Genomic DNA, 17,508 nt, shown 5'->3' on the forward strand with positions numbered 1-17,508 from the left:
CCATCACTCAACACTGTTTTTTTTCAAGAAGCATTGAGAACTGGGAACAGGGAAGGTACAGAGTCATGAAAAAAACCAAAAGATAAATCATACTTCTAATCCAAACCTTCACTGTAGCTACTGGATAGTTGCAGTAAAACATAGGAAACTTGGCCTGAATGGTTGTTCAAGTCTCTAATTGGAGACAGAGAAAAGGAAAACTGAAAAGACAGAGGCAGAGATGAAGGCATAGGGAATAGCAAAATCCTGGGGTCGCATTCTGCACACTGCCATGGTACAGCAACAGAGAATCTTTTAGAAGCTGAGCAGGTGACAGAGCAATTGCCGAGATGGACAGACCAAGGGCCAGGCTGGATTGAGCTTTGAGCATCCTGGACTAGTGGAAGTTGTCCCCACCCATGGCAGAGGGAGCTGGAACTAGATGAACTTTAAGGTCCCTTCCAACCCAAACAAATATTCTCCAATACCTTTGGCCATATGCCTTTAAGGCCTAAGAGGTATTTCACACTTTTTCGCTATTGTCCACAGGCTCACAGTCAGCACCAGCCCTAGAGCAGTGGGATGGGACACAATGCGCCCAAACATGTCCTTCTTCCAAACAGCAGCTCCCTAGATGGAACAACAGTAGCTCTTCATGACAACAAAATAAGTACACACAAGAGCAAAGCTGCAAAAGGATTCTGTAAAAAACCCATCCATCCATCCATCCATCCATCCATCCATCCATCCATCCATCCATCCATCCAATTTTGTTCTACACAGGAAATACCTGTGAAATAGTAAATATTAAAAATAAATTAAAAAGCCAAAATAACAATCAAAAAAGGGCCCCCAACTCACCATTTACAGCTAACTATGAAGTACAGAGCTACTACCATGAATAAGTAGATTGTAAATTAAATGCTTTTTTATATCACCTGATAAGAGACATTATGCATGTGCAAACATTGCTTTGCTTGTAATCTTTGATCAACAAAAAAATACTATAAAACAAATTCTTTAAATAAAGTTTTTGGGAAGATAATTTTTGTAATCAAGTTTTCATTACAAACACATATTCATTCTCTCATCTGAATCATGTTTCCTGTCACCTCAGAAGAGCTATCAATATTCATTAGCCTCTTTAAAACTCACTTCTAGATTAACCACCTGAATTAGGGAACACCACTTTTATGGTTTTACTGTTGCAGTACCATGGTACAAAGCTAATCCAGAATTAATGATGCACAGGCTGTTCTTCCGAGAATACGAAGTGTCTCTTTTAAGGAATCAGTGTCCAACCTCCAAAACCATGGAGGCAGGCACCTCTTCCCTGTTGTGGGCAAGCAGCTGTGTACCAGCCAGATGAGGAACTCCAGGAATTCACTTCCCACTGTCCTTTCCTCAGGAAAACCTTGTGAACTTTTTGTCAGCACGTAATGAAATGTGGCAAGTGCAAAACCTCAGCAGACAACAGAGATGTGGCTGTCCTGTCAGCAGATGCACAGTGGTGACACCAGCATTTCTCTCACACAATGTCCCAACTTCCTGACTCCAACACACCCTGTCCAGCCCTGAGGCCTTCTGCTTGCCACATTTTATTTTGCATGTTACAGCAGGGTACAAGGAAAGCAACACCCCCTGCTTCTGTATACAGAGAACAAAGGGCACAGCATTCCTTAAGCCTTGGACCTTCAATCACTTGCAAGGGGAACCTGAATTTAGGGGTATCAGTCACAGGCTAATAAGGTCTGCTGATATCTCCCAAGACAAAAAGCACATTAAAATGCTGAATTTGCAGCATCTCCATTTGTTACCATATCAGCTACACCAAAGCACCACATTCCTGTAAAAGGAGTGAAAAAAATCACAGTCACAGAATTCAAAGTCCTAACAATCTGAACAATGTGCCCCCTTAAAAAGTGGAACTGGTTTATAAAGCGACTTTGAATGCTTTGAAGTACTGCATAGTACCTGAATTAAGATGCTACTTTTTGCTTTTAAAATCTGCACTAGTGTGATATGATAGAGTTTTATTATTTTAAATTAACTCTCACATCATAGGCAGTTTGAACCCCTGCAGATATTTTGGCTCAAAGTCCTCTGTAAGTACACATGGATATCTGCTAATCAAATCAATGAAGAGAACGACATTGGGAAAAATAATCAGTGAAATTCATGCCTGCAGCAGCACTGCACTGGCTGAAGATTGTTATATTTTGATTAAATATTAAAAAGTATTTGAATTTATGATAGAAGCATAATTATATGCACTGCTGGAAATTAACATGTGTGAAGTCTTGACTGAAGCAAAAATTTCTGTACTTAGTTACTCAGTGCTGCCTCTGAAGGTGGCACTGTTTGAGTTCTACTGTAGATGCCATTCATACAGAACTGCTCAAAGAGAAAAATTAAAACTAAAGAATCACATCAAAAAGTCAAATTGAATCTGATCATATAATTTTCAATGTTCAACACCACTCCCAATTGCTCCTACAGCACTTAAGCTTATTATAGAGCCTGGAGCCCCCAAACATTTCATACTAACTAACTAACATACTAACTCTCTCAGTATACTCTCTCAGTACTTTTAAAGTAGTTTTCATACTGTTCTCTCTCAGTACTTTTAAAGTAGTTTACACAAAATATGGACCTCACAAAGCATTCTGGACTACATAAAATCAAAGATTCTTCCTCAAAATTAGCAATAAAAGAGCTATTCAAGCAGTCAGGCTTGAAAAAGGAATGCACTGTAATTATTCCACTCTGTGGCAATGAAAGTAATCTAAAGTTTAATTTGTATTTGCTGTTCAACTTATCTGGGCATAACAAATATGAGATAAAATATCAAATTATTTTCTTGCTAAAGTTAGAATTAAACTTAAATAATAAGTCATTATTATTTATGCTGTGCATTCACAAGCTACACTACATATTCTGCTAACTGCACTGAAAAGTTTCTGCCACTGCTCTGTAGCATTACTCCCATTTTAGAATATCAAAGGAGTATTGAAAAGAGTAAACAGCAGATTTCAATAGATGGCTCTTTTCTAATATTCCTTCTACATCTTTAATCAAGTCTTCCTTTGTGTCCAGGCTCCAATATACATTCAAGTGAGAGGAATTTGATTGAAAAAATATAGTACTGATAAGGACACTTTTCCCCCAGGCATCTACAAAACAAGCTGGAGGTAGGTGTTTCAAGACCACAAAACCGATTATTTTCACATAAATAAAGGAAACACACAGACAGGCATGAATACTGACCACACAGTTTTAAAGCAAATTTATCATTAGCTTGAGACTAAAGATTCTGAATCTCATTATTAAACTGAATTTCATGGGTGCCACACCTGGCCACACAGAATATCTTGACTGCTTGTAGACTTGGAGACAAACGTTTTTCTAATACATCTAGGAAGTAGCAAGGTGAACTGAAGTCAGTTCCACTGAGCTGATGTCACACAGAAGCCCAGTTGGTACTAGCTCTGCTTTGTTTCTACATTTCAAAAGTTATCCCAATTCTGAAACTTGACCAAGTGATAATCTTAAGCATTCACAAAAAATAAAGAGGAGCATCTCTGAAAGCCAAGAAGGGTACTCCCTTCCTGCCCACAGTTTTTTTTTTTTACAGTGATCCCTGACAAAGACAGTACAGAAGAGTAAAAAGTCATAAATCAGCATCCAATATAAAGTACTGATGTTCACAACACAAAGTTTAACCTTCCTGCAAGTATTTTTTTAATGTTCTGAGGAAAAAAATCCAGCAGTGAAATGTAGCTCTAGTTCATCCTTCAAACTGAAGGCCATAGCAACACAGTACATTGATATGCCACTGTCTGATGATATATGTGACCTGAAGTATGCTAAGGACATAAAACTCTTGAAGGGGAAGGTAAAAGTCTGGAATAGACACTGGAGACTTCATGTCTCTTATCCCACTGTTTCAGGATCAGTTACTGAAAATGTTGTCCAATACACACTCACGTTGAACAGATGGCTCTGCACAGCTAGCTGGAAGAAGGATGTATTTTTTTCCCCCTTCAGAAAATAAACAGTCAATTTCATGGAAAAAAATCAATTACACATTTCATAGAATGAGCAGGATTCCATCTCACCTATTTCTCCAAATATGCTCTTTCCACCCCTCAGCTGACTGGAGTTTCCTTTATAAATTCAGTTGCCCCCCTCACTCCAACCACTATTTCTATATTGCAGATTACAGCACACTAGTTGAATGCTATGCATTAAGGATTTTTTTTCTGGATCGGTAGTTAATTTTTTTTTTTTTTTTGCAAAATCAGTTTATAGATGTCTCCCAAAGGCCATTTATACAGCATCAATATGCCTCGGGAAAGCCCAACTCCACATAACAAATACCTGCTTCAACAGGGTCCATGTGGGAAAGACATGTCAAGGAACACTCCACGTCTCACAGCATTTATATCCATAGTACCAAGATACTGTTTAGCTATATTCATCCTTAAACTGTGCTTATATCAACATAAGTTTGTCATCTGTTACCACAAAACAGTAGCCCTAAAATCTTGATTGACTTTTAGAAAAACATTTAAAAAATTGATTTAAAAATTGAATAAATTGATTTAGAAAAACATTTTAAAAATCATGAACCCCAGAAGCAGGAAGTAAAAAGGGCCTGTGTCTAGCTTATTATTTTATGAATAAGTGAGCAGATCTTTGGTCAGAAAACTCTCATCAATCCAACTTTATGAAATACATTCCTTATGCTCACTGAACTGGAATTAAACAGAGTAATGCATGCCAGGAGAGACAAGGTTCAACAAACAAACAAATAAAAACTCTGGTCATAAGAAATCAGCCTACTTTTAATACTATTAATGCTTATTGTTCTGTTGAGTATTCTGTTGCTCCACAGCATGGAAAAAGCAAACAAATCACAAAAGAAAACATTAGAATATATTTTTTTTTAATTTTTATAAATAACTTATCTGTTACAAAGGCAGTTTACCCAGCTAAATCACAAAACCATCAACTCAAGATATCCAAATTAGGTTTTATTAATAAACAGGTAAAAACTGATTTGTCAATCTTCACATAGAATTGCAGATGAAGCTGAAAAACAAGGCCTCATTTTATAAACAAAATGCATTGAATGCAAGTGCTTTGGGTCTACTGCCTAATTACCTGGGATTGACATTTTCTTCCCACATAAAAAAAATGCAAAGCCTTCAAAACAAAGGCCTCTGTGCATTCACATAGATCACTTGTAAAACTTCTAATAAAAGTGTCCACTGGCAGATGTTTACAGTGGGTGACAGTCTACTTTGTCTCTTGCTACATGGTTAGCACTCCCTCCAGCCTCACGCTAAGTGCTGCTGCTACATAATTCTTCGCGTGCTGTCTTTCATGCATATTGTACTGGAATTCCATTTTCTTGATCTCGGTTACATACATCCCCGATCATGTGAGTATTTTCCTTAAAAAAATAGATCATCAAAATAAAAGAGATGCTTGAGGTTGCTTCAGTGTTCAAGTCTGTTTGATTTCTCTTTTCCAGCCTTTATTTCAGTTGTCCTAAATATTGCTATCCTTGTTTTCTATAAATATGAGACTTCACCACAAAGTCAGGTTTAGAAACTGGCTGCCAAAACAGGAAAGCATTTAAAGTCCTTGAACAAAGCTGTACGATGCTGCTGCTGTTGATTTTGGCACTTTATGTACTTCCCCAATGGACCTCTCTTCAGGAGTCTGCAAGACACCCAGCAGATGAAGCAAGCTGAACTCAGATGCTGATCTGTTGGCGGGTTGAAAGTTTCCTAGTATAAGGTTTCCTCACACCAGACAAAATGCTCCCTTTGTGTCACCCACCGTAAAACTCAGTGTACAGAGTGAACTATATGCATAACTCTTCCAACTTTTCCTGCACTTTTACCACGCTGCATCTGCAGGTCTTCACAGATCATCAGCATTTACAAGAGCAATGTACAGAATGAGCAGAGGAAAGCTATTTTGTGCATAGTTTCTTACTAATGCTCTTATTTTAAGGCATTGCTTCTCTCAGATAAAAGCTTAAAAAAAGGGACATGATCGTGCTTAATCACTTAAAGGGAAAAAAAGAAAGTTAACAAAAAGACTATTACACTATACATACAGAAGTACAAGAAAATAATAAAGGTGAGGAAAAGAAATCACTTAAAGCAGGCTCTAGAGCTATGTACAGTAGGAAAAGCTTTGGGGTATTTCACTGTGTGTATTGTACAGACAACGCATGCAGTTTTTCCTTTTCATCTTTAGATGTGATTGTACTGATTTCTGGCTTCACAGAGATGTTTTCAGGGAAGACAAGGCAAAGAGTACCACTGATTTGTGAAGTTCTTCCCTTTATCAAAGGCACTATGTGGCAGCAAACAGTTTAAATATTTAAACCTTGTTCCTTTTTAAGATCTCCTTTGTGCATGTAGTGTTCCGTTGAAAGCTCTGAAAACAAAAACACTAGCACTCTATTCCTTTCCCCTGTCAAAATTCAGTAGTGACATCGGGGGCAGAGAAGAGGATGGGCAACACCCGGGCACTGAACACGGTGTGTGTTACTGGTAATACTGTACATGGTTCAGGCAGCTGGCGAATCTCTCAGCAGACTGCCCTTCAGCCAACCAGCGTCAACTGCCTGTGACACAACTCTGAGGTATTGCTTGCTCTGTGGGCTGACATTTAACAATAGCAAAACACCATCTCGTCACACCTTCCATTTTACAAAATCCTATGCATAAATGCTTTTTTTTCCCCCAATGCCTGAACAATTCCTTGTATGTTTGCTATGGTTTTACGGAAGGTAACGGGCCCATTGGCTCAGAAATGCCTGGGCATTTCACACTGTTCACAGCGATTTAAGGCCGGATGGTTTAAAAAAGTACAGGCGGTACAACTCCACTGAGCTCCCTCATCTTCATCTGTGTCTGGAACAGTCTTTGGTGTTTTCACAATGGACCTCTGATCTGTGACATGGAAGAGATAAGATAAGCAGTTACTAACTGAAAGCATTGAAAGAATTTTGAGATTTTTTTTTTATGCAACTGAGAACTATCTTGTTCCTCTGAGAACAGCATAGTTATTAAAAGTGACAAAAGCAGCTTTTTACCACCCCCTTGACTACAGCTTGATTGTAGATCAGCCGAAAGGCTCAAGGTAAAACTACAAAAATCAAGTTTCTCATCCCTTAACTCTGCTTTCTTCCCTCAGTTGAAAGCTACTGCATAGAAAGAAGATAAAATGTTCAAATTAATCAGCACAGGAAACATGTACAAGATTTAGATCTGAGATCTACAGAGTAGTCTAAAATTCGTTACAACAAGAAGTATATGCTTTTGTAACCCTTTGATATATTAAACTTTTTGATTCTAGAAAGAAGGCAGCAGTTCTTCAAGCTAGCTCAGCAGGCAGATGTACTAAAGAAAAACCATTGCCTGGCTCTGTCATTCTAGAGTAATCATCCCAGCCATACCAACACATGATGTGTGTGTTAGACAGCATGTGTGTTTTTGCATGATGTGTTAGCCAGCAATCTTCAACTATTTTAAAAGAGAAAAGAAGAAGAGATAAAAGAAATGAAAAGAGAGATGAGTGACTTCTCAAGTTAAGGGTTCCCTGGTTTAGGCAACTGCAAAATCCTTTCAGCCCATTATTTCATTTGGAATACATCTCATCATCAACTAATCAATGGCAATTGCTGCAAAATGACAGCAAGTGCTCCAGAAGTACAATGGTACTGATCACAGTTGCAAGAAGAATTATTTTTGTTCTTTTGTGATCAGCAGTAATTCTGTTATATGTCAAAGCCTACATGATAGCTAAATTGAAGCTTCAAATTAAATTAAAATTAAAGTTAATGAAGAACTAAAATACAGCAGAGATACTTTTTTAAAAAGAAAGAAGAAAGATAATTGATAGAGGGACTTCAGAGCTTTATAAACCAGTCATGGTTAATTTTGCATTTTTAAGATGGATTGAATTAAACACTCAAATTTGTGAGCTCCTACAAGATAAGCCAACAGAAATGTTGACAACTAGTCAAAGAAAATTAATTTTTCTTCTCTGATAGATTAGTTTATATTTATTGTAAAAGAAAGTACATAATTGAAAGAACTTACAAGTTCTTCATGGTTCAGTTGTAAAATGTGTCTAATGGGAACGTGTATGGATTTAACTTTACTTGGAATTTTCACTATCAGCTCAGGTAATGAAGGATAAAAAGTGCTTTAAAGAGCATGAAAACCGGTATCAGTTTGGAAGTGTTACAAAAGATCTGCAGGACAAAAAGTTCAATTTATCTAAACCATTTTACAATTTAGAACTGTCAGAAATCTCTAGGATGAGATTCTGTAATAACAGTTACTTCACATTCTAAGGAGAATTTAACACACACATATCTGTATTATGTGAACTTCCAGGACAGAAAGACTGCACAGAAACACCTGTGGATTATCTCCATGTTTCATGAGGTGGTCTGTCTAAAGTCACAGTATTTGTTACTGATGTTCCAAACAAGTTGAATTCATTCTCTGCTTTATGTAGAACACAAGAGATAATTGTTCTGCTTTGTTTGACATCCTGAGTGGGAAAAAAGCAAGTAATGTGCACACTAATGACTAGTAAAATGTTTAAGGGTAGCTAATATTCAGCAATACTGACTGCCCTACTGCTCTGCATTACTTTCAAATACCTAGAACTATATTTACCAAAAGTCAGAAGAGGCTTTCATGTAACTTGTTAATACAAATTCTACAGTAGCCACAAATTCCAGTGAGGGTAACCAACCTGAGTTGTTAGTACATGTAAGTAAATCTACTCTTCTTTATGGATAATGGTGAAGTCATCTAAATGAGTTTCACTGATTCCTAAGCAATGTACCTCATGCTCATTTTTAGAGAAAGATGGCTGCTTCCATTACATAAACTGTCTTACAATATATTACCCATCTTTAACATAACCCATTTAATATACTTCTCTTTCCTGAATGTATGAATAAAGAGAAAACAAGAGAAAACAGAAACATACTTACTGCCAATACAAATAAAATGCAAGGTTTGTATGCTTTTGAAGTAATCTATTTCATAATCAACACTTAAACAAGATTTGTAAATTAGAATTTGATATTGGATACAAACCAGGTATTTGTATCAAAACCAAATTTTATTAATACAATACCTTTGGGTTTTGGTGGCACGGGACCAAGAAATCCAATATTATCGTAAAAATTATGAATAGCACTGGGATTAAAATGTGGTCCTAAAAATAAAAAAAAAAGTGCAGCAGTTTAAAAAAATAAACTTGAGTAGGGAGTCATATCAGTTTTTTCTGGTAGTAATTCTGTAACAATACTATTATTCACTTTTCACCTTTTATATCAAGGTGTCAATACCTAACTGAGATATTAGTGATTTCAACAATACACTTTAACAAACTTATTGCCCAAAATATGCAAAATAAAGTCAGAGACAAAATCTAGCAAATTAAACTCCTTTAGAGGTATCTTTTTCTGCTACACTTTAAGATCATTTTGTTAGTTCACCTTAGCTGACTTTTTCTAAATTGAAACTATACTCAGAGATAGCTTACCTACTATGCAGTGTATTATACATGCTTAGAATTAAAAGTCAAGAGGAAGTTCTAAATGCAATTTACCGTAACAAGAAAAAAAAACAACTCACTATTCACTCTATTTAAGGTCAGGTTTTTAGTGTAGCATTACACTCAGCACACCTGTCCTGAACTGCAGGTACACTGTCTGAAGCAGAATTTGGTGGCTCATGTCCCAGCTGATCTAACAGCTCACTGCTTCTGAAAGTGGGAAGTACCAATTCCTTCCCTCTCACTATCTCAGTTCTCCCTTCCTGTGCCTCTCCCTCACATCAGCTTTAGCAAGCTTTTCCAGTAATGCAAGTTTTAGCTTGGCTTGTGAACAGAATCAGCTCTGCAAAGTGTCTAAAAAACTGATACAGAGTCAGAGCTCAGTAAGTGGCAAGAGAGAGAAGCAGGAAGAGAGAGGCTTTCTTGTTGGCAGTTCCTGAACTGGCTCAGCTGTCTCATAATTTCACCCCCATGAGCAAAAGCTGCGTCCCTGCAGACAAGGAAAGCAGAGAGCACACTGGAAGTTACAACCACACTTTATTTGCTAACTTGAGAGGCTAAATACAGACAGAGGTGTAAGACAAAAAAGAGAGATGAACACATATGTATAGATGTATCATTCAAAAAACTTACTCTCTTTGATACTCAGATAATCAGATTTTTTCACCCTACTACTTAATAAATAAATGGCATCACAAACTTCTCTCTTCTGAGAGAAGTATGAAATAGGAATGACCATGAAATTAGGAAAATCATATGGCAAATATAAACAACAGGCTTTAAAGACAGTTACTACCATGATTTTACCCAAAGTAATGCAATGATTTTTCAAAAAGTGTGTATATCCATTATGTATGACACAGAATTTTTTGAAACATGTGGACAGTGAAAAAAAAAATCAACATTTACAGTTACTGATGTACTAAGACATACTGTACCTCTTGCTTGAAAAAGATCAATCTCTTTGGTTAGGCAATCTATGTCTATCTGCAGTTGTCTGTTACAACTTCTTAACTGTTGCATTTCTTCCAGCTGAAAAAATAAATCTGCCTGTTAGACTAATTTTCCCAGTTTATGAACAGTTATCACTCAGGCACAGGTAGACATTTAATTATTTCAGAAGTGATGATAAAAGAATCTTCCCTAATGACCACCTTTCTTTTAATCTAAGCATAATCTTATAAAAAGCTTCCTGACCTACTAAATTGTTCTCTCTCATCAGACTTCAGAGCTAACGGAACAACTCCAATCTGCCGTCAGGGCACAGCCAGTGGTCTGGTCCACCAGATCAATGGATGATCATCCAGCACTGAAAGCTGGTGCATTAATCTGTTTCTTTGGGCTCAGTATATGCACCAAGACCAAAAAGTACTTGGTGTGATAGCAGTATGAGTATTAACTTGTAAGGACTATCACGTCAAACCTTTTGTGACTGCCTTTAAAAACAATACTTCACAAAGAAATTAGCAATCTTCAAGGCTGTGGTTAAATGACACATTTTTAGTCCTTACTCTAAACTCCATTGTTTATCAGCTTAATTCTAGCTATACTGCCTGTCCCCAGTATATTGTCAATATCTGAACAAGTCTTCCTTCAATTTATTGTGACAGACCACACTTGTGGTTTAGGTTCATACCCTATGGATACTTCAACTTACTGATGGAATTTGGGAAACAGAATTCGATCTTTTCAGGCGCCTTCGTGTTAGATTATTCTCCATTTCATTGACCTCTGATTTTAGTTTATCCAACTTTTTCTTTTGAACCTCAAGTTCTCGTTGAAGTCGCTCCATCCTGGCCTTCTGGTGTACCAGTAAAGCTGCAATACATAAAGTCCCATTTTATCTACTTTATTATCCTTCACATGGCAACATCAGATTAAGATGCAAGTTAGTACTCTTTTGAGAAAAAAAGGAAAAAAACACTGCTACAGACTGCTTTTCCAATTTTCTCACAAGAAAATCTCTGCCATAAAACAGAAAGTGCTGTATTTTTGAAAACAGCATAAGCTAACTACAGACAAACAAATATGAGAAAGCCATACAACATAATAAATGGCCATGCAAAATTTAACTGTAATCTGTAAAAACCTACAAGACTAACTACCCAAAGGCAGAACAAACATTTCTTCATGTATTCATCTTAACACTGTAAAACAGGTAGCATGAAAAGGATTTCAGAAAACTGAAATATGGAGCACTACATATCCTTATTACAATTAGGATTGGATCCAGTGTTCATCATAGTATGAACCATCAAACAAAACCAGACAAGAAATAAGCACACCACTAGCAACCTGTGATATTTGTCAAAAGCTGAACAGTATGTCACTTTACCCCTAAACTATGGTGCTGAATCATTAGCTCAGCTTCTAATTTCTAACACTGGTTACTATTTGTAAAACAAAAGGCACAAGGAGACCTAATCAAGAAACAATGAAGTTAGCAAAACTGCACAGTTTTAAACCACAGTTTTTTAAAGGTATAAAGAATCTAAGTAGCAGATGACACAAATTCATGCAATCTAATGAGTTTATTTCATTGAAAGCAGGCTTACTATTAAATATCATCACAAAAGCAGGTATCACAGATCAAAGTAATAATCACCTTCTATAAAAATGTATTTCATTAGATCAAACAAAGAATCATTTTAACTTCTGCACAGCCATTCATTCATCCATTAAACTAGTAATTCAAATAAACTGTGATAATTTTCACAGACTATGAATACTTTTCTATCACCCTGGAAATTATAAACAAGTAGCAATAACAAGGTATTTTATAAAGATTGCATTTGCTTCACAAAATCTTTCAACCAAATTCTAGCTGGAACATGATGTTTAATTCCTTATAATTTCTTCCTTCAAGTACCAAAAAATTAGAAGCATTCAAATCTGGTTGCCTAGGTTTCCCAAATAGCAGCAGAGGAAAAAAAAAAACCCACATCAAAAAGAAGGAACACTTCACATCTCTGGCAAGCAGAACTGTCTTCTCTTGCAGATCCTGCCTACTCATTCATTCATTCACACATTGCATTTTGTCTTCCAGAGGTTCTTTAAAAGGAGGAACCATGCCAAACTATTTTTGAACAGCGTTACAGACTGTACTGAGATCCAGCCTAGGCTTTTAAGCCACAAATGTTCACAAGACACTGAAATGACACCTAGATTCTGCTATGCTTTGTTCAAATTGGTGAAATTTTCATAAACAGACACCTTTACTTTGGGTCACAGTAATTGCACTACAGTAAATATTGCAGCTGTGCTCATATGTGAAATAAAAATGTAATAACTGAAATCTCAGTATAAAGATTTTTGTTGAAGACTTGGAATTATCAGGTAAGTAATCTCAACAGCCTCTCCTCTTGAAAAGTCTTTTACAAACAGTAAATGAAGCTGCAAATCTAAAGAAAGGAAATTGAAGACTACTTTGCCTCTACTCCTGCAGAGAGTGTACAAGCCCATTATCTTTTTACAGTTTATTTCCAGTTCTAGACAGTCTCTTCTGTTTTCATTACCTTGGTAAGACTGCTGAAGCAACACAGCCATGCTCTACTGCCTAGACCTCTTCAGACCTGTCAAACTGTGGACGCAAGCAGCTGGTGAGTAGCCAGTGATGCTGGATGGGGTAGGCGAGGAGCACTGTTACCAGAATATCATGTTGTAAGGCATGGCATGGCCTCAAGAGTTCAACTATGACCGAGACCTGACCTGCGCATCCCTCATTCCCTTTTTTAAGGTACTCTTGAAAAAAACACAATATCTCATTTTGATGTTCTCCTACTTGTGAGGTTTAGAAGTTCAGCTGTCAGTATGGAACTGTACAGGGAGGAGAAGGCACTGATGGAAGGTTACAGCACTACTACATGCTTTTCATTTTTATGTCATATCTGGAAAGTTATACAATTTATTCTCCTAGGAACTTTGTGACTTAACATCTGACAATTTCAAATCCCAATAGGTTTTAAAAGCACACATTAAAAATTACCATTGTGATTAAAGAAGAATCATTTGATACTACTGTGCTATCCTTCTACTATTAAAAGCAACTTTGATAAAGAACTTGAAAGAGATTGGTTTAAGTGGAGACTTTCATATACAATTTGGTAATTTTGCTTTAATAACAATTTGGTAGCTGCAGGAAAACAATGGTGGGAGGAAGACAAAACCCTTCCTGTATTTCAGTGTCATATTTATGAATGGAAACCAGCAATTTAAGTGTTCAGCTCCCTCTAGTGTTGCTCAGAGCAACTGAAAACGTTCAGAAAAACACTGCAGTTCAACTTCTTAATTAAGTGCAAACAGGGTATTTGGCACATTTAGTTTTTTACACTTCTGCATGCTTCCATTCAGCAGAGTAAAGTATATTTCAATGCTCTGGCAGATGCCACTGTTTCCTCTGACATTCAAAGTGCACATTTTTCACATAAAAGCTGTGTATCATTATAATTACAGGAAGAAGCATAAAAGTCTGGGGGACAAAAGTTCACTCTTCCTCTCCCAGAAACCTTGTCAGTCAGGCACTAAATATACCTTTAAATTTGTAAATCTATGCATAATTGTTTTTCCAAAGACTCAGTGAATATTAATTTAGTGTTTTCTGCTATTTTAAGTGTTTCTAAAGATTTCACCCTATCCTATAGACTATGTATTTCTTGAATCTCTTAGTTTGTCAGATATGGAGGGGATTTCTGGCAATGCTGTTACACTGTGGCAGGAGGTTCATGAGAGTTTCAAAACACACTTATGCTTGTGCATGTTTTCAAAATTATTTGAATCTGCAAAGAAGTCAGTCATCTGATGTGCAACTTCAATAGTTCAACTGATTTTTTATTATCTCTTTACCTATTTTTTTAAAAAGAGCCTCACTGAAGAGTGGGGATAAGGATATACAGAGCCAAATATAAAGTGGTGTTTTTCTTAGACCACATGAGGCAACAGACTCAGAGCCTCTTGGCACATAGGCCACAGCTGTATCTTAAAGTCTTTTTTCTTAAACATCTACAAGGACTGGCTAAGAATTAAAAAAAATTGTTTCCTGCAGCTTTATTTTTTTAAGTTTTAAAGAGCTCCAAAGCAAGAGCTGTGTAAAATGTTAATTTACTAATCTAGTTTATCAGTTCATTTATTTACATTAAAAACAAAGTGGTGAGAAGTACTAATCAAACATGCATCCACATATATAACTATATATTACTCACTCAACTTTGCACACCATCCTCTTTCAAGTTTAAGAAAATAGTATGAAAATATCACAGTCAAAGCCATGTAATATTTAAACAAGGGACTTAAGTTCCCTAGTAAGAAAACATCTACCTAGTGATGTTAATACACAATTATGTATTTTCTTGATGGGATGCCTTTCCATTACACAGATGGAAAGCTATACGCAGAATGAGCAACTATTAAAATAACTGTTCAGCCTCACTACTCATCACATGATAAGCATAAAGAGCATATATCACAAAAATGTACCTGAGTACAGAATTTTCAATTTCTAACAAGATTCCAATTTTTCATCCATATGACATTTTATACTAAACTAAATTATATATTGAAATCCCACTTAACTACATCATATTAATAAAAGTAATTATAAATTGTAATCTCTGCTAAATGATGGGAATACTCCTGCACACTGACAGAAATTATACTGAACACATAAAAATGCATCCTCTTTTGGCTGTCCTTCTGGGCATGCATCTAACATTACCCTTCTCAAAGCACCGTGAATTTTTACTGACTTCAACAGCAGACACATGCACTCAACACTTCCACAAGTGAGTCCTCAGTATCTCAAACTAGAATCCTAGAAAATGAGAAACATCCCTCAGCAACCACTTCTCAATAGTCTGGTGACTCTGAGTCTCCTAGGATCACAGAGTCAGTGCCAGAGATATAACCAAGCATTCCAGGGAAATGACACTGATCTTATCTGAGCAGTACCCACTCCTTTACACATTATGTAACCTCCAAGTTTGGCAGCAAATAAGACAGAGACCTGGGGCAGTCTTCTACTACCCGCTGTGACTTTCTTGGGAGGGAAACCAGAAATACCATGGAAGGAGACTGAGGTGCCTACACACACTGCAATTAAGTAAAGTTTTTTTGATGGCAAGCAGCAGTACCTACAAAGACATCCAATACATCTTCTGCTCTCCTGGGCTGGACCATGCATATAAAAGAAAAATAAATAAAAAGAGCAAAGGAAATTTCATTTGACATCAAAGCAACTCCCTCTTCCACCCCAAAGTTTCTTTCCCCCAAAGCCAGTTTCAATTCTTTCCTGCCAAGATAAGAAGCATTCTGTCAGAAATGGAAAAGCTGATGAAAATACATTTTTCTCTAATCATGGCCAGAGAAAATACTCATCTTCTCTAGTTAAAATTAAAATGAAACAAGCACCTTGCATGGAAAGATTCTGGCAGTCTGGCTAAATCATTAGCAGTTTAGAACACAGAAAACATCAAGTAACTCAAATCCCTTTTTGTATGCAAGACTAAAAAAAACCACTGCTAAGTGTAAGAAACATGTTTAAAAGCAACAGTTAGGACTTCCAGATATCAATATGATACAAGTAAGTCTATCAGATTTCTCAACTTTCCAAATATTAATTAATAACAAAAATGTAAGAAACACTGCACTTATTGCAGCAGAAATGGAATACACATGCCAAAAATGCAAAACTTCTCTACATGTAAAGAACTTCAGAAGTATAAGCACATTTTCTAGTGTAGGACACAGAAGGATGGTGATTTCCTGAGGTTCCTAAAGTTTTACCAGCCCACATCATCGATCTACACATCACCTAAGAGCTGCAACTTGGCTTCAGGAAGAGCTGGGCTCCACAGCAAGTATGAGGTCAACACTTCTGGAACTCTAGTATCAAACTTGCCTCATCTTGTTAAACTGCTGGTACCTGCAGCTTGTAGAGATTTTGCTGGAGGTTACTGTGGCCATCACTACCAAGGGTACAAGAGATAAAAAGGTAGACCTGGTAGAAGTGAGCACTCTGAGAAAGGAAAAACAGAAGAACGGGACAACTCCCCAAAATGTACCCAAAGTGCTATTTTGCAACCCCCTAAAAAGTACCCAACTTGCTTGGGAAGCAAGTTCATGACCTAAAAGACTTAAAGCCTAAGGACAAGATTTCAATTGCTTAATTTCTGGTATATGAAGTTTTCCAGGACTAAGACTAAAACATACAGCTAAGTCTCCCTCCAAAGTAAGAAAAGGAAATATGATCTTGGGGGCAATTGTTTTGCTTACCTACAGATGAATTTTCTGAAGTTCTTTATGCACTGAACATAAGAGAATGTAAGGATGATTAGCTTTTTTGTTTTGACACATAACCTTTAGAAACTTTTGAGTTAGGATTGACTATTCCTCACCAAAGATAATTATATCCAGAAGTAGTGCACAAGCTAGAATAACTTTTTGATTTACTTCATTAACACAGTACTCCAGATGCAGGCCTGTCTTTCAGTGTCCTGATCACTGTACTTACTTACACAAAATAAAATGTCTAAATTAATCTGAAGAATGTTTATATTGGCCGTGGAACAAGACAGTTTTTGAAATTCTGAATTGTTTGCTGAGTCCAGAGAGGACCAGTGAGGTCAAAGACAAATTATTTTGATAACCTATTGTGAATACTGCTTAAATATCCTAAGACTCATTCAACATTTTTAAATGCTTACAGGAGGGTTAATAAACCATGAGTTGGTAATAAAAGCATGCAGACCCATGAAAACACAAGAAAAAGATTAACAGGTTATCTCACTGTATCACATATTCTAAGTTTTACCCCTCCATTACCACTGATCCCTTAAAACAGATTCCTTTGGTTTGGCGTTCTTTTTCACATTTTAAAATGTAACAGAAGTAAGTATCAAGACTTTGAGCATTTTATTGTAGGAACAT

General features: G+C 36.6%; 1 protein-coding gene across 5 annotated transcripts in view; it reads right to left on the reverse strand.

The window, feature by feature from the left end:
* Nucleotides 1-4,910: 4,910 nt before the first annotated feature.
* Nucleotides 4,911-17,508, reverse strand: part of TAB2 (TGF-beta activated kinase 1 (MAP3K7) binding protein 2) — a 60,292-nt gene continuing 47,694 nt past the window's right edge. For all 5 annotated transcript variants that reach the window (XM_021527036.3, XM_021527034.3, XM_077782128.1 and 2 more), the window contains 4 exons: nt 11,246-11,406; nt 10,527-10,620; nt 9,166-9,246; nt 4,911-6,956 (listed from right to left, as the gene is read on the reverse strand). In XM_021527036.3, the coding sequence (XP_021382711.2) occupies nt 6,811-6,956; nt 9,166-9,246; nt 10,527-10,620; nt 11,246-11,406 (482 nt within the window). In that variant the 3' untranslated portion in view covers nt 4,911-6,810. The remainder of the gene's footprint in view (nt 6,957-9,165; nt 9,247-10,526; nt 10,621-11,245; nt 11,407-17,508) is intronic.

Source organism: Lonchura striata, chromosome 3, assembly GCF_046129695.1.
Source record: "Lonchura striata isolate bLonStr1 chromosome 3, bLonStr1.mat, whole genome shotgun sequence".
NCBI classification, from domain to species: domain Eukaryota; kingdom Metazoa; phylum Chordata; class Aves; order Passeriformes; family Estrildidae; genus Lonchura; species Lonchura striata.